The 18,676-nt window shown below is 34.2% G+C and overlaps 1 protein-coding gene across 1 annotated transcript in view; it reads left to right on the forward strand.

The window, feature by feature from the left end:
• Positions 1-18,676, forward strand: part of LOC123710492 (DE-cadherin) — a 175,287-nt gene that overhangs the window by 121,214 nt on the left and 35,397 nt on the right. Inside the window, exons 2-11 of the mRNA XM_045662462.1 lie at positions 10,654-10,736; positions 11,152-11,274; positions 11,764-11,889; positions 12,127-12,276; positions 13,151-13,336; positions 13,624-13,826; positions 14,173-14,350; positions 14,532-15,024; positions 15,820-16,091; positions 16,501-16,782. Coding sequence (XP_045518418.1) covers positions 10,654-10,736; positions 11,152-11,274; positions 11,764-11,889; positions 12,127-12,276; positions 13,151-13,336; positions 13,624-13,826; positions 14,173-14,350; positions 14,532-15,024; positions 15,820-16,091; positions 16,501-16,782 — 2,096 coding nt within the window. The remainder of the gene's footprint in view (positions 1-10,653; positions 10,737-11,151; positions 11,275-11,763; positions 11,890-12,126; positions 12,277-13,150; positions 13,337-13,623; positions 13,827-14,172; positions 14,351-14,531; positions 15,025-15,819; positions 16,092-16,500; positions 16,783-18,676) is intronic.

Below are 18,676 nucleotides of genomic sequence, written 5' to 3' on the forward strand. Positions count from 1 at the left end.
TGTTATTAACGAAAGTTGTAGTGTGTAAGATGCTTATATGTATCTTATACGGGTACTACACGTAAAATGTAAATATAAAAATTCTAGTTACTCTATAGTATTGGCCTAGTGGCTACAGCGTGCGACTCTCATCCTTGAGATCGTAGGTTCTATCCCCGGCTGTGCACCAATGGACTTTCTTTCTATTTGCGCATTTAACTCTCGCTTTAACGGTAAAGGCAAACATCGTGAGGAAACTAGATTGCCTTAGACCCAAAAAGTCGACGGCTTGTGTCATGCACAGAAGGCTGATTACCTTCTTGCCTATTAGATTGACAAATGATCATGAAACAGAAACAGAAAACTGATGCACAGACCTAAACAGGTATAACGCCTCTGAACATTTATTTATTCTATCTATAGTGTAACTCGCATCCCTGAGTACATTTAAACCCCAGATAAACCCGGTCTTAGATAAAAATCGTTTCATGTCCCCTAAAGAAATGGTCAATCGTCACCTATAAACTTCTATTTATTAACACCATTAAAAGCTTTTACTATTAAGTCTACAATACTCGTGTCAAAAATAAATTACCGTAAAGGACACAAACGAATTTGTCATTAAAATAACGCAATAAAAATGTAAAATTGAATCATAATTATAGTAAAGTGATGTTAAGATTTGAAATTTAAATTGTTCAAATGGAAAACAGACACGCAACATAAGCGTTAATGAAACATTCTGTTCAGTTATTGTTTAATGAAATAAATTATAGCGATGTCGGATTTAAATCAATATTTTAATTTCGTGAAATATAAATACAAATTTATCATTTTTTTATCATTATTATATCATAGAAGAGCAGTGTTGGCCTAGTGGTTTAAGCATGAGACCTTTATCCCTGTGGTCGTGGTTGCTCCTACCGTAAAGGCAATCATTGTGAACACATTAGCGTGTCTCGATCACAAAATTCGACATATGCCAGGCACAGAAGGCTGATAATGATGATGCGGCACCTGCTTGCCTATAAAATAAACAATTATCAAAGAAACGCAATATGCAATCTGAAATCAAGACCATAGAGGGTTTTAGCGGATTAATATTCTATGATGAAAATTAATTAATCAAAATTATAAATTAAAAAATCTGAATGTGTTATAGATTCGTGTGAATGATAGCTACTTGTCATGTACCTAAATAACTACTTGTATGTATATAATGTATTATTGTCTTTTTAACATAACTTTTATATATTAAAAGAAGAACCGGATAGAAGCTGGTCACCGTGAACACGCACGCTGTAAAGCACGCGAAACGTCGGAAAAAATCAAAATTATGTAATATAAATATAAGTTTATAATAATAAATAGCTTCAATCCGTTAAAAAAGTGTTTTCTTTAAAAAATAATGTATTACTTAACGTGTTAATTATTCTAGAATACAATTTATAATTTCAGAATCAGAACTTAAATTTTAGTATTCAAATAAATATAATTTGTAAAATTTATAAGTTCGAAAAATCTATATAGGCCAAGCTAATATTAATGAATCACTCTTAAATATGCCTAGACTGATTACTATGCAAATGCCATGTGGAGAATGCCATTTTTTATTTCTTGATACTTTTTTAATTGTCTTGGTTCTCGCCATTTGGCAGCGCTAATTTGTTTTGTACGAAAGTAATTTCGAATGAGTTAATTGCTCCATTTTGAATATATACAAAAGTGGGTAATTTACATGTTTCAACCGTGATATGCTCTTTGTTAGTTTCTAAATTAAAATGTATAGCTCCAATTTGTAGGGGTTTATATTTTGCATTTGGAATTGTTGCAATTAACAAAATGTGTGAGAGCTTTCTTTGTGTGATATTTCGATATAATAGTTCCATTTAGCTAAAAAAATCAGACTATAAAGGATTCTTTTTTATTATTTTTTAAATAAGAAAAGAAGGAAAATTAAACTATTTTGTTCAAGCAAGATTTTTCTAAGCTCGTTTTTAAATATAGCTAAGCTCGCGGTATTCCATTCAAAGCGCGTAAAGCTAGCTACATCGCACTTGGAACTTGATTGGTGCGTTATTAAACTAAAAGAATCACACTTGTCTATGTTATCTCAAGTCTTTCTATAATAATAATCAGTAATAAATTTGTAGCTGTATCTTCATCTTTCCTCTTATTTTATTGGAAATTAAAAATAGAAAAGCAAGTTTTTATTAGAAGTCTCGTAACCGTGAGGTATAGTGACAACACATTTCTGGATCTTTTTTATTCATAATTTTGCCTCAGAGATCTTCAAAAACCAGCCAGTCTTAATCGCCCGCTACAGGGTCGAGTCGGTCGCTGTAACCGCTAGGCTGGTTAAGTTTTCGTATGATCTATCTATCGTAGGGCAATAGCGCACTAGCGGCCAACGAGATGGATACATTATTATGAAATCGCCATGAACCACGCGCATTAGGCCGCAAGCGGCCAGCGGCCCCGTCAAGCCGCGACGGCCAACAAGATCGAAGCGACGCATTTCCGCGTCCGCTGCGGCCACTTAGATCAAATTTTCCTGTAAATAAACACCAGCGTGCCCGCACTAGCCGCCGCGGCAGTGATTTGCGCTCATCACGATGTCGTTCGATACAGAAAGATTTATATCTGAGCTATACTAGGATGGTGTTGTGGGATAAGGCGATACGCAAGCACGACCATTTTCTCCAAGTCCATTTTGAAGCGCGCTGTATTTGTAAGTGACGAGTGTAGCTGTGGTTTTGGCCGCGTTGCTTGGCCGCTAGTGCGTTATTGCCCTTACAGCGAGTCTGTGACACACTCATTCAAGTTTCGTCTGCAGCGATTCGGGGCCTACGGCTTTCCGTAGGCTTAGTATAGGTTAAGTCTTAATATGGTTAATGATGAGTAATGACTCAAATAAATAAAATAATAATATCCTTAGCTTTATACTTATTCTTCGGTTTCCCTATTCATATTTGAAGGTCGTGCTAGCGGCGTCTCACTACTTCCTCCATTATCACTTTTCTTAGACAAGCCTCTGCCTGGTGAATCCTAGAAAAAACTATTAACTCAAGAATAATATCCTACCTTAATAAATACAATCTCCTCTCACCAACACAATTTGGTTTTCGGTCAAATTGTAGTACTGAAGATGCTATCCTAGCCGTTATAAATTACCTAGTTGAACGCCTTGACCGGAAACAAAAGTGTCTTACACTATTTATCGACCTCAAAAAGGCATTTGATACTGTTTGTGTTTCAACTCTGATTAAGCGCCTGGATAATATTGGCATTAGAGGAGTCTTTCTCAACCTCTTGACCAGCTATCTGACAGATAGGACTCAAAGAGTTAAGCTAGGTAACTTAATTAGTAACGTAAATGAAAACCCGATTTCTTTCGGCGTCCCTCAGGGTTCGGTTTTAGGGCCAACGCTGTTCTTGATATATGTCAATGAAATGTGCAATACCAAAATCAATAAAGGTATCATCACTTGTTATGCTGATGACATGGCACTAACTTTTTATGGGGATACATGGGAGGAAACTTATAAAAACGCTGAAGCGGATCTTCACAAACTTAACGCGCACTTAACCAGCAGTCAGCTAACTATTAATCCATCTAAAACTAACTTCATAACTTTTGCTATACGTGATAAGAGCCAACCCCCCTCCAATCTTAACATAAAATTACACAAACTAAATTGCAATTGTAGTGAAGACTGCGGCTGTGACACGCTGCTTAGGGTGAAACAGATTAAATACTTAGGTGTGATTATTGACCAAAATCTAAACTGGCACGCCCATGTTGATGCAGTAATAAAAAGGATACGTAGGTTAAGCTGGATTTTTTGCAATCTACGTCATGTAGCGGAACCAAACATCATATATACCGTGTATAAAGCATTAGTTCAATCTGTTATCACCTACTGTATCACAGTGTGGGGTGGTTGTGCGAAAACCAAAGTTCTAGCACTTGAAAGAGCTCAGAGAGCAATTATAAAAATAATGTTACTAAAAAATAAAAGTTTTCCAACTGAAGAGTTGTACAAGTCTTGCAAACTACTGACCATACGCCAGCTCTATATTCTCCGTTGTGTCCTTAGGAGACACGCAACCTCTCCACATAAAACAGACACACCTCAAAAAAGGACCCAACATAATATAATAAGCTACACAATTTGCAAGACAATCTTTGCACGTAATCAATACAACAATCGCTCAGCTTATCTCTATAATAGTTTAAATAAAACCCTTAGCTTTCATAATCTTACATACCATAAATGTAAAACAACTTTAAACCATTGGCTCGGTACACTTAACTACAACAAAACAGAAGCATTGTTAAATCATCTAATATAATTTTTTCCTTAATCCGTCTTTTCATGCAACACGCGCACACATTTGTTTCGTCTTTCACAAACACATTACATAGTCATCATAATATATTCATATATTTGTTTATTTTTATTTATTTATTTTTCTTTTTTTTTAAACCAATTGTGTTGGTTGATTTAAAGAAGAGCGAAGCTTCCCTGTCACAGGTCTCTGACTTACTAGGGAGGCCTCTATCTGAATTGTATTGTACATGTATCTGAACAAATAAAGAATTTTGAATTTTTTTTTTTTGAATTTTTTGGTGATGGTAAGCCCTGTGCCTTTACTTGATCGATCCAGCGAGTCGTGCCTGCTAGCTCTGAGCCATAGCTTAGTATAGTATTACATTTGAAATTTATCGATTATACTAAAACTCCAGTAAGAACGCCTGATACGAGAAAATAAGGGACAAATTTTTCCATCATATCGTTTTATTTTCGACCGAAGTGTCAAGAGTATTGACACAATAGATGAGTGGCTGTCGATTTTAAGTGAAGCTCTTAATTAAAGTGCTCCTTTGATTGTACCGCTTGTTTTTTTGACGTCATTGAATTTTTTTTACGAACATTAAACACAAATTTGTTCAATTACAACAATTTTTTTAATATTTTTTGAATAATATGTAATCAATAAACAAATTTATTCTTAACCAATAATTGTAATTTAAAATTGGAATCCTGTAGCGCAAAGTGTGGTTTGGTAATTACTGCGCATGCTATTTTATTTAAACCTATTTGTAACTTAATGGTATGCTTAAAATCTTCTATATATAATGGAAGAACATTTACATCAGCTGAATATGTGTCTGAACAAAGAAAAATTCATAAGACTCTTCCCTGTTAAGTAGCTTTTTAAAATTCATAAGACCAAACATAGAAATCCTATAAATTTTATGCTTATAACCCGTTATTTCGTGCCCCCTGAATATAATGCAAATGTGCCATCAACACATCCTTGAATAGCTACGACATTAAATTGTTACGACAATCCCCCTTCCCCTTAAGAAACCTTACAAAGAGAGGAAAAAGCTAGGTTTCCCAGCGTTGTATTGTTGACATGAATATCGGTTTTACGCCTATTAGAGTCAGCGTACTCACGAGGTGTTTTAAACATTTATTGTTTTTTTTTGAGTCCGTAGGTTGGATACTACTTACTATTTATAAATGTATCACTCATGTCTGGACTGTGTGGTGCAATTAATAAAAAAGCAATGTGTAAAGTAATTTTTAACGGCTGCAGATTTACATAATTCGCGATAACCACTAATTAACTGTGCAATACTTAACTATTTAGTTATTCACGGAAAGTAAAAATTCTATTTTCAATGCCTAAGAACTTCTAGTTAATTTTTATATATACATTTTTGATGCTTTTTGAAATTCTTATAAATCCATTCTCAACTAACTAAAAATAACCACATTATCCGACTATTATTTGCAAATACATGTTTAGCTACTTTGGCCATATTGCCAGGAGAGAACCACAGAGTCTGGTCAAGTTGGTAATGGTAGGGAGGAGTGATGGCAGGAGAAGTCAGGGTCGATGGTTTACCCGTTGGTCTGAATGGGTAAAGACAATTATGGGTCTCAACATCCCTAACTTCTCAGTTAGTTCAAGCTGATGATATAGTGATGTGGAGGCAGCATGTGAATGTATCGCTTAGGGCAAGCGCGACCTTCATTAATTAAGTTTTCAAATAAGAAATGCAAAAATTTATGCCAAAGAATAGTTTTTTTTATTTCCATATAATTAATTTCTATTTCAAACCTAGTTAGTAGTGATGTTGCATAACGCTAAAAGTTAGTAGTAATATGGTAGTTGCCTATGGATATGGAAAGGCCTCCTTTAACCCTTTCCAGATGTATAGTATCTTTGTCAATAGTCTGCCAATATTTCCCTGTTATTTCCGCCAAACATAAACGTCGTAATTATTTATCGTGTGTGCGTCTGCACTATTTTCGTTGTGTTTGGTCTGTAATTTGATATGGATTCGTGTGAAGTGGCCAGTGAAATTGACATCGAATGTCTGTCATACGTAGGTAGTGATCCTCGGCGCTACAGATAGTATTGTATTATGTACTTTTCTGTGTGTATTATTGATAGACTAAATTTGTACAGGCTATCCCGATGAAAACTAGATCAGTCTAGCATCCTTAACTAAAGTCCCATTTGTCCCTTTCTGTCAAATTGATTTAGTGCTGTGATGAAAATAGAAAAATGATTAATTTCTTTAACGGTACAATTCTAATTAATTTTCTACGAATATGGTATTGTACTATTATAAATCAGAATAATTTTATCACACAATATACTTAAGATGATAGATAACTATAAAAATATGAACTTACCTGACAGCCTTGTGGCATGGGTCGCAAAAAATATTTTTACGTTTCATTAAAAATAACGTATACTGAAACGCTCTATTATTATTCAATCAAAGTACCTTTATTCAGTGTAGATGCGTCTTAGCGCATGTTTATGAATGTTAAAAGCATTTACGAAATTCGCGAAAGAGCAAGACTACGCCATCTGTTCACACAACTACCTGGAGGCCTTGTTCTGAGAAAAACGGGCACGAAAGTCAGCAATGGTATACATTGTACTACTTGTGCTCCCTCTATTGTACTAAAACCCTAATTTTACAGTCGGTAAAAACAAATTAATAAAATCTGGCCATTTCTTTTAGGACATAACTAATGATTTGATATGAGAATAACTACCAATTCCATTTTAGAAACGATTGCTATGTGTGTTTAATTATGACAATTTACTTTGAAGTTAAAAATTTATATAGAGTATGCAAAACGTAGGTAACTATAAATTCGATATAATTAGAAATTAATTATAAGTCACTGGCGTTACATCACTAAATGGATCTTGGATTTCTTTGATCACTTTTTTTGTATAGACAACTAGGTGGTCAGCCTTCTGTGTCTGTGACATATCATAGACTTTTCGGTTTCGCTTTCATGACGATTATTGTCTTCACTGTATCATTAAATGCTAATTGCGCACATAGAAAGAAAATTGCATTGGTGTACAGCCGTAATTCGAACACATCGCTCAGGGCACGCACGCTTAACCACTATTCCACCACTGCTTTATATCTCATAATTCGAAGATATGAATATTAAACGCGATATAATCTAATAATCACCATTTACTAATATGTCTTACATTTCGGGATCTTAGATTTAGTTTATTTACATCAATAATTGATTACAAAATACAATAACGCGAAAACGGCGCTTTGTGTTTGAACTTCAATTTAAGATTGTGGAATGTGTACATCAAAGAGGTTTGTATACCTTTGAGCTGTATAGTATAATGTAATTTGTATGTTAATTACATTACACGCGCTAAATTTTCAGGTAAACATATAGAAATATACACCTTTTAACGGTGAGGTTACTTCGATAATTTATAATAGACGTAAGACGTGAAATAACTGAACTGAGCGAATCGAGCTGATCAATAAAAAAGGGTCGCAAACTGTATGTCCCATATCTCATGTATAGGACGTCGTACATACTTATGAGACCGTTAAAACAATGTGGTTTTTTTAACGTAAAAGGAAGCAAACGGATATTATAAAGTTATATCGACGGCCATGGACACTCACATTGCCAGAAGGCTCGCGAGTGCGTTGCCGGCCTTTCTAGAATTGGGTCGTAAATACCTCAGTGAGCAGCTAATTCCTCATAGTGGTGGTGCGTAAAAACTGCCTAAAAAAAAACGACGGATGTCGAGGTAATGGTATTTTGTATTCTGCCTTAACGTCCGATGATGAAAGGTATTAGTCCGAATAACTCCTCTGATCTCCATGGTGTGTGAACATTGCGTGATAGTAATAAGTAATAGTAAAACACGTGAGCAGTGTGGGTTAAAAGAGGACGTAATGACAAGGATATAAAAGGGAATGCTAAGGTGGTTTGGCCATGTGGAACGGATTAACAAGTAAGATATACCAACCGTCGATGGTAAAGTCAGGTTAGGTATCCCCGGACCAGGAGGGACAAGTTAAAAGTATCCCTAATGGACGAGCATGCATGATGAATATCATGATGCGAGACAAGTAATTCAAGACCGTTTCAAGTGGATTTTCGTGGTATCTTACTTCGTTGTTCATGTACTATTATTTTAACACATCAAAATGTGTTAAAAATATTAATTAATTTTCATCCCGTATAAATCATGTCAATATATTAATTTAAATCCGCTTTATTCACTACTATTACTTGCGTTTCATTCCGGTGTAGCTTTTAATGCGAAGTCGTGTAGTAAGAGCGTTTGATTGCGTATTCAATCAGATATATAGGACACCTATTTCCAATATTCCAATGGCATTCGTATTGTTCGGTTTCATGCCCTAGATCTCTGTTCTATTGCGGTATAAATGACTTCTTTTTTTATACTTAGCGTAGGGAATAAAAAAACTTCAATCAAGTACAAAGTATTGTGGCTTATACAATATACAGAGATCGAGTATGGTTGTAGTGACCATTTCTTTGTTACTTAAATCTCAATATTTATGCCTGCGATGTTTTTATATTATAATTCTACTATGACACTATTAAACTTATAAAGAATAATATTTATCAAATTTTACATATACAATTATTGTTCATAATAAGCTTTATGCATTGGAGTGATGTTCACATTACGTGGCCTCGCAAAGTCCAAGGAACCGTGCCCTAATATAGCATATATGTTTACTGGTTAAATACAAAGTTATTTTATATTTTACATTAGATTTTATTAAAATAGTATAGCGGTTTCATAACACCTCCAGAATGCAATATACCCAGAAAACATTTGCACAGCAAATATATTCAGTTAGTTGTTCCATTGTAAAGTCTATTACATTCTAGCACATACCTTGGCTCGTTAAATATTGTTATTGTTCTACTAAATTAGATTTACGTTATCAAGAATAGAGCTGGGTTAATGTTAACCGGCTTTGTTGGCTTGTAAAATAATTATATGGTCCTATTTCATGCAGGCGACATCGGTTGATCGAGTAATTACAATACGTAATACAGAATGTATACAGAATATACAATTAAGAATCCGTAAAAATACAAACATATTACTCGACTGTTTTCATATTATACCTAAACTTTCACACCGCATAACATATGATAAAGTTTTCTACAGTCGGAGTTTCAGTCTGAAGTTCTGAAATATATACGGTAGTAATAACTCGGATTTACAAACAATCCAATATTATATTTTCAAATAAAACACTTAATAATTACTTATTAAAAAAATATTCGATTATTACGAATTATTATTGAATCCGTGAAGAATATTTTTTTTTATACAAGTAGTTTTGAAGGTTATGAGTAAATAGGGTTATAAGATTCAGCATCATATTTTCTACGATCAGTTAACGACTGATATATTGTTAGCTTTTTATAATTATATTTAATCTTAAACAAATTAAATATAAATTATTAATATATTATATAATTAATATATCGTTTATTAAAACCTAAACATCACAATCAAATATACAGTATTTAAAATGAGTAACCAACACAGTAATAATAAAAATTATTTAATAATAAAAATAAATTAAAACAAATTTAAAAAGTTTGGTCCCCGCGGCAACTTTAACTTTGGCAGCATTTCCTCGCTGTATTGGGATACTTATGCGTTGAGCGAGGAAAGCACAAGCTCTGGGGTAACCTGTACTATCTATCAGGTGCCAATGTACATTTTTAATTAGCCCCTGAGCACTTGAGCCCATGGGGGCCCACGGCCTAATACTCCAAATGGAAAAATATCGAAGTTGGAGGAATAACTCTCACTAACCTTTGTTATTTGACAACTCTTAATACCTTATTGTTAGATTATGTATTAATAAAACATCTGAATTTAAAATCGAACCTGTCACTCTCAATCGTTATAAAAGACGTTTTAACAAGAGGTTTAAACAAATTATTCCGACCCTTCCGACCTATTTAAGTTATCTGGTTAACTTGAGATAAATTGCGGTGCGGAGTTTAAAATTGCAGTGGTCTTGTGGCCTGCTTGCGACTCTTAACTACTTCTATGAGATATTATAAGTTTCATTGCTTTAATTTCATCTGAGGTCTTCGTGGAACTGTTAAACTGTGACAATTTAAACTCAGGTTTTCCCCTGTTTGTTTGTTTAATGAGTTTACCTTTTATGCTGTATTGTTGCTAAATGGCTCTTTATTTACCATTCTAAAAGCAAAATACATAATAGATACATTAAATTTTCAGTTGGAACTGAAATATTATAATAAGTCATTTACCTTATATTTTTGTTTACAGCCAGAGACCATCCTTCACATCACGTCACGCGGTTACGACACTCGAGGCATTTGGACGGGTACCTTCCATTACACACTTCAGCCGTGAGTTTCCCTCATTTAATCCATCAAACTCTTACATCATCAACGTTTACCATTGAATTCCTTTTAATATTTGGCCCTAAGCTTATCCCTTTAGATTACATGTTAATTTTGGCTTATTATTAATAAATTGTATAGAGATTGCATGTAATATGTTGAACACGCCTAAATTGATCTCATTGTGCTAGCGAGGAATGATGTAAGTAATCTTCTTAACTGTAACTCATTTTCCATTACCGTTTGGAAATATGTATAATAATCTTCATAATTCGTTCCTCATAGAATCAGCAGGAAATTCGTAAGTCAATTTGATAGATGCATGTGTTATTTTAGAATCAAGGTCTTACTCGGATGAATTTGAATTGTAAATAATGTTATGTTGATAATGATGTAGTTGCACACCCAAATGGGGTTTCAGTTTATACCGGCCACGTCACCGAAGCTCGCAGTGAAAGACAATCATAAGCCGTTGTTCACGGAATGTCTAAACTACAAACCGACAGTGAAAGAGGAGCAACCGATTGGTACTTATGTATTTACGGTGAGTTTTCAATTTAATTTCTTAATAAACAAGTGTACTTGTAATGTACTGTGGGTTGGATGTGAGTTTTATTATCGGACGTCAAGGCAAATACAAAATACCATCCGTATCACCTCGAACTCCATCGTTCCACAGCTAAGCGTTTTCTAAGGCAGTTTTTGCCACGCACCACCACTATATAGAACCAGCTGCCCACTGAAGTATTTTCGAACCTATTCGACTTAGGGTCTTTAGGCGAGGTTTCCGGCAATGTATGTGCCCATGGGTATCACTTAGTATCAGGTGAGCCTCCTGCCCGTTTGCCTCATATTTCATGAAAAAGCTATCGAATTAACCATATATACTTATGGTTGTTACTTCACTTTAGTGTCATAAATAATCTATTTATCTTTTGTTAAAGATTTACTCTCTATAAAGCAAAATTACTTACAATGTATTTGTTACATCAAATTATTACTTTATATATAAAAATTAATTTGCAATTTACAGGTTCATGCAGAAGACCGTGACCCGCCCGAAATGGGTGGCACAGTTACTTACAAATTTGTCTCGACGCCTGGTGAAAAAGAAAGATTTCATGTCGACCCCGAAACTGGAAGAATCACGACTGCAGATGTCAGTATTTTAGTCACTCTTATTATTTGAATGGAAAATATTCCTATTCATTTAAAATCAGAATGAAAAATTAATCTCCATATAATTTGTCTGGTGCTTTTGTTTCTTCTCCATTCTTTTAAAATTTTACTATTTTCGTTATATTTCACTGTAACTAAATTAATGCAGAACAAAGGATTATCAGGTGGGTACAATATATACAATGAGCTAATAATAAAAATAAGAAATTGTCTTTAGATATTTGATCACGACGAGCCATCGCGTGAGAAGGAAGCCTACATTACTGTTCGTGCCAGTGACAATGGACAACCTCAGCTGGATGATGCTTGTACCATTAAAATCCTCATCGAAGACATCAATGATAATCAGCCGGTCTTCGACAAAGTCGTAAGTACTTCTGTTACACAATTGTGTAGATTACCCCTGGGTAGACCATGTGTTCACTGCAGATGTAATTTGCTCGAAGCACTCGAGTTATAAAATAACTGCTACTAGCACTCGATATGCCAAAAACTGGTAACTTCTTATGTCTGTTATAGGTGCTTCTAGATAGGGAGAAGGTATGAAGGATCTGTGTATTTTCATTCATATTATTGTATGCATCATTCATTTACTGTGACTAACTAATCATTCGTTCATTAGCCTCAAACCGTGGCGCAGACTTTATTAACACTTGCCTGTTTTTCGAAGGTCTTCCGTGGACATGTTTGGAAGGTTTGTCTTAAAGAACAATGAATTCCACCAAATGAGAGAAAGCGTTTCGCACAATGACTGTTATAACGTTTCACACATGAACTTTAATTACTAACAATCGATTGTTACCATCGCTACTGTAGTATAATGTTCCGTTTATTAGAATTGATTTCAAAGTAATGATAACAATCGAATATGTTTTAAAATATATATTTTACTTGCATGTCGCTGCATGTCTTTAGGATTGTAAGCCGCCACTCAAGGCGATATTGGTAATAACTTTTAAACGTTTAGTGTGTATTCACCTTTTTTTGCACATTTGTAGTTGACGTGTTTTCTTTAGCTAGGCTGCTCTTTCCCCTAGATGCATTTTATCACATGGCACGATTATTGATTATTTTAAGGAACTTTCTCTAAGCTTGGGCATGCTTTATGTAGGAGAACCAAGCAGGTACCTTTAAGGCTAATGACACGCTGAGAGAACACAATTTTTGACTTGGTTTTTCACCGAAGGATTTTTCTTTTGTTTATCGAGTTTATTCTGACGTATAATTTGTTTTGCATACAGTCGTACTCGGAATCGGTACCTCAAGATTTGCCGAGCGGCCGAGAAGTAATGAGGATTTCGGCCACGGACATAGATGATGGAAACAACTCCATCGTCCGATACAGTTTGGATTCCAATTCGCCTGATCAGGCGTATTTTTACATTGATCCAGATAACGGAGTCATATTTTTAAATAAAAGCATAGATGTAAGTATACACTACAGTAATAAACCGTTCTCATTTATTGAAATTCAGCTTAAATATTGAACTCAATCATAAATTCTTAGAGATTACATTTCTCTGAATTAATTCGTTTCAGTTTCTGAACAATAATGTAATTAATATTATAAATCAAAGAATGACAAAAAGTTTGCCAAAGTATAATATAATAATCCTTGTTTCTTTAACAGAGATTGTTACTACTTTTCAAATTTTTATATCAACGCGTTATGGTCAGCTAGATTTCTAACTTAATTCCAAAATTAATTTTGCAGAAACCGCCCGGTTACAAATTTAAATTGAGCGCAATAGTAAAAGACCAGGGTGATGATCCCCAACAAAGTTCGATTACTTTAGACATCCAAGTCGTGGAGTCTAACAAGAAAAGCCCGTCTTTCATAGAAGTTCCTGATGAACCGATCAGATTAAAAGAAAATTACGCAGACTTCAATACACCCATAGCTACCGTCAGGGCCGTGTAAGTATTCCATTCAATTTGTACAAATTGAATTTACATATATATGTAATCGTAATTCAAATCTTATTAACAACTTTTATTGTTTTACTGTTTTGAACAAAATATACAGTATCGATTTCCTTTATGACTTCAATTAAGTATTAGAAGGTTGTAATAATAGAGTTGATACTTATGGTTTTGTTTTTTGATTTGGCAAAAAAGTTACTGTAGTCTGCCATAAAGCTCAGTTTTACCGGAAACTACATAAGTTCCTTTGGATTAAACAATTTAAAGAAGTCTCCGCGATTTAAAAAGTAATAAAATTCCTTTTAATATATTTGTTAGTTTCACTAAATAAAACTTTTAGATCAAATATACTGGAAGAGAAAAAACTTCAGTTTGAACTTGTTATGGGTCAAACTGAGCAAACTAACAAGTGGCATACCTTCGTACTGGAACCGGAAGCTGACTCAGCGTATATTAAACTCGGGAATCATCTGGATTATGAGAAAATTACGGACTACACGTTAACTGTTAGAATACAGGTAAGTACATTCTATTACTAAATAGGGCCACGTCAAGGAGGCATTTTGAGTATTGAATATTTCAGAGATAGAAGAATCGCATTTTCGTTTATTTGGAACGTGACTTGTAAAATGTACACACGAACATGGTTTGGTGTTATGAGAATTTATTGAATATTTTTCTACATTACATAATTTACAGAACAACTACAAATTGGCTGCAGAGACTATCATACAAATAGAAGTTGAGGATGTAAATGACAACATCCCTATATTCAGTGAAATACGGTCTGGAAGCGTACTAGAAAACGAACCACCAGGTACTCCGGTGATGCAAGTTCGAGCCTTTGATGCTGACGGTACATCAGCCAACAATCAAATAACATATGAACTAGGTGACGCCTCAGACCCGTTTGCTATTGATAGCATTACCGGTAATATTACAACACTGAAAAACTTTGATAGAGAAGAAAGAAGTTTCTATAATATTAAAATAATAGCCACTGATAATTCTGAATCCGCACTAATTCCGGGCAAACATAATGCTGGTCAGCAAGTGTTCCTTATAGAGATAGCTGATAAAAACGATAATCCACCGCATTTCACTCAAGACACGTACGTGGCGGAATCTATAGCGGAGAATGCTAACATTAATGAGCTCGTCACGCAAGTTACCGCTTTGGATATTGATACGGGTAAGTTTATAGATTAAATATGTTAAGATAAATTTTACAGATAAGGCTAACACTAAGTATTGTAATTGAGTAACTTTCTAAGAATTTTATTCATGGTTTGATACCTTTCCATACCTGTATTAACTATTACTAAAACTGTTATATCCTACACCGCCATCGACTTTTTAAGGGCCTCGGATTTGTGTATCTGTTTCGTGATTGTTTTCTCTAAAAGGCAAGTAGGTGATCAGCCTTCTGTGACTGACACACGTTGTTGAGTTTTTCGGCCTTAAGCATGCCGGTTTGCTCACGATGTTTGCTTTCAATGTACGAGCAAATGTTAAATGAGCACATAGCCAAAAATTCCATTGGATCAAACCTACGACCTCAGGGATTGGAGTGGCAGGCTGACGCCACTAGACCAACACTGATGTTCCGTCGCTCACAAATAAATCTTTAGTAAATTAATTAGGATAGTTAGACAGAGTCCTAAAATATTTAGGATCCTACTCTGAAAGATACAAAAATAATATTTTGTAGTAAGAAATAATTGTATATAACTAGGAACAACGATAAATTGTTCGTAAACATTAAATATTAAATAATAATATTAGTTAAAATCAAGTGGTATATAAGAGATTGCGAGAGGCATATCTCCGGCTATGCGTATGTATATTTTACCTGTACAAATTATTTAGCAATTAGGAGTAAAATTTCAGGCCGAAACCATAGGCTTTTAGTGCCAGTGTGTTATTTTAATACGTTTATAATATTTTCTATACAAAATTGAACATTTATATTATCCAATTTTCGCAGCTTCCGTCGTTACGTACAGCATAGTATCTGGAAACACATACGACGCGTTTGTCATACGTAATTTCACCGGTGAAATTCGTGTTAACAACGAACTCGACTACGAGAATATAACCAGTTATAGCCTGGATGTTAGGGCGTTTGATGGCCTTTATGAAGACTATGCAAAGGTTCTGATCAAAATTGAGAATTTGAATGACAACCCACCTGTGTTTTTGGCTAATTATACAAAGACCATTGAGGAGGAGAAGTTGTATGAAGGATGTATTGTTAAGGTGAGTGAATATAAATTGACATAATAAATGTGATAAGTTTTCTCATGTTTCTTCTCAAGCTGACCATCGTGGGCTTAAAAAATTAAAAGAAGACTTTACTTTTTTAAGCGATGATTTAATTATGTTTCTGCGAATACAAAATAAATGAAATATATCTTCTTATGTTGATTGTTGCTTTTTTACACAGAAAAATATATATATCAGATCGCAATAGATTAATAAGATAAAATATTGCTGATGAATGCCGAATTTTATGTTTACTGCTATCCGAGGTACGATTTACGGCGAAACAGTATTTTTCAGGTTTCAGGCTTAGTAGACTAAGGGCGAAGGCATGATAATGTCTATTTAGTTTTACTTAGAAAAAATGTTAAACTGACGGAGAAATTTGTGTTAATTATTATTCCAGGTTGAAGCATATGACCCAGATCTCGACAGGAATGAACCCCAGAATATTGTCTATTCTCTGGTCAAACATGAGCAAAAGGAGTTCCTTCAAATAGACAATGATGGGTGTCTTCGCCTGACCAAACCATTAGACAGGGACCAACCTACCGGCTTCACTCGATGGCAGATCCTCATTATGGCCGCTGATCATGGTGGAAGACTTGGTTCTGACAGTCTACGGTCCACTACTGAAGTTATATTGGAGCTAACTGATATCAACGATAACGCACCGTTTCTTACCAATGTAAGTAGTTTAATTTTTTTACAAGGCAACACAATACGTACAATTTGAATTATAAAAATGTTGGACTAGGGACGACCTTACTGAAATATTCGACATTATTACTTTAATTTTTGAATAGTTTAACACATTCGAACAATAGTCTACTTCACGTGGATTTCATTCACTACTTCACAAAGCAGCTTATAAACAATAAAAGAATGAAATTAATAAATTTAATTGTTTACAAAATTATTAAACAAATAAATTTTATTTTACTTATAATACCTATTATTTTAGTACAGATTCTGTTTTTATTCTTTTCCATTCAATTAAAGCAATGTTATTCAATCCCTTGGAATTCTAAAATGTTCTCAAATTTCTTGCTCCTGTGATTTTTATGTCCGTTTGTTTAAAAGGCTTCAACATTTCGTAAGAACTATTTGTCATTGGAGGTTATTCATATAATCCAACATTTGAAACAATAGTTCTTCAAATATATCAAGAATAAACATTTGTTGTGTCCTAAATATCTATGTATTGCTTGACTTATGTATATAGGATAAGTGAACAATGTAGGGTTGTATCATTTTTCGTGTTACGGCTACCGATCAGTCCTCCATTTGTGTTTATACAAAATATAGTAAGAAAACAATATACAAAAAACACGGTGGTCCTACAACCTTCTAGATTTGAGTTCGTAATAATTTATTGTTCTTAAACACAAGACGGTAACCTTCTTTGCTGGACACGCCGTCGATTGTGTTAGGTCTAAGGTATGCCGGTTTTCTCGCGATTTTTTCCTTCCACTATGAGCGAGTGTTTAGCGCACATAGACAGGAAATTCATTCGTGCACAGATCGAAGCTAAAATCTCAAGGGTGAGAGTCACACTCTGAATCCACTTGGCCAACACTACTTGCTGCAAACAATATATACACAGTTTTAAGAATGGTACAAATGCTTCTTCTGACGAATTCTGTTCACTCTCGAGTTAACCTCAGCTGACTTGTAAGCTAAACTAAGAATCATTTCTTGACAATTAGTTTAACAGGTTAAACTTGACTACGAATATTGCTTTTTAATTTACCGTATAATAAAACGCTAAAAAAGCAAAAAAGAAATGCTGCTAGTTTTATGTTTACTGCTATCAGATGTCTGATTTGCGACGAAGTATTTTTCAGGTTTCAGGCTCAAGGCCAAGTCTGTAGTCATTATTATGTTTTTTAACAACCATATAAAAATCGAGTATTGACAGGGGATTTTTGCAATACACGAATAAAGATTATTACAATTCTCTCATCCCTAATCTCGAAAGTCAATAGGGCTTAAGTAAGAAATTAGTTAAAGTCATTTATTCAAATTTATGTTGATTGCCGATCCGCTAAAAAACTCGTTGGATGTTTACTCCGACTTCAGTGAAATATTCGAGAGCTTCCTTTAATCTCTGCGTGAAAGTGGATTTTATTACTTTTGTTACTTCTTTTAAGTCGTAATTTTTTCGAATTAATGTTATATCCCGTAATGTTTCATCAGTAGTTCTTTTTTTAAAATTAGAATATAGCTTTTTCAACCGATTTCAACTTCTAAGACGTGTTTTTTTAACCTAGTAAATACTAGCGACCTTTACCAGTTTCATATGCGATTTAATTTCTTAAACACTTTGGAAATATATATTGCATATGTTATGTAGTCGTGAAGTTAAGTTATGTTTGAAATCGGTCCAGTAGTTTTGAACCATAATACCACCAAGAGTGTTTTTTTTTAGTGTTAAATCAAGAGTGTTATAAGTGTCATAAATCTTAATGGTTATGTATTACTATACATTCGTTATTACATAGATTATCTTAATATCGTCACATTCCGACTATTGATGAATTCATGCTTTCGAATAAAAATCTAGCTTGTTAAGTGGGCAT

The sequence above is a fragment of the Pieris brassicae genome, chromosome 5 (assembly GCF_905147105.1).
Source record: "Pieris brassicae chromosome 5, ilPieBrab1.1, whole genome shotgun sequence".
NCBI classification, from domain to species: domain Eukaryota; kingdom Metazoa; phylum Arthropoda; class Insecta; order Lepidoptera; family Pieridae; genus Pieris; species Pieris brassicae.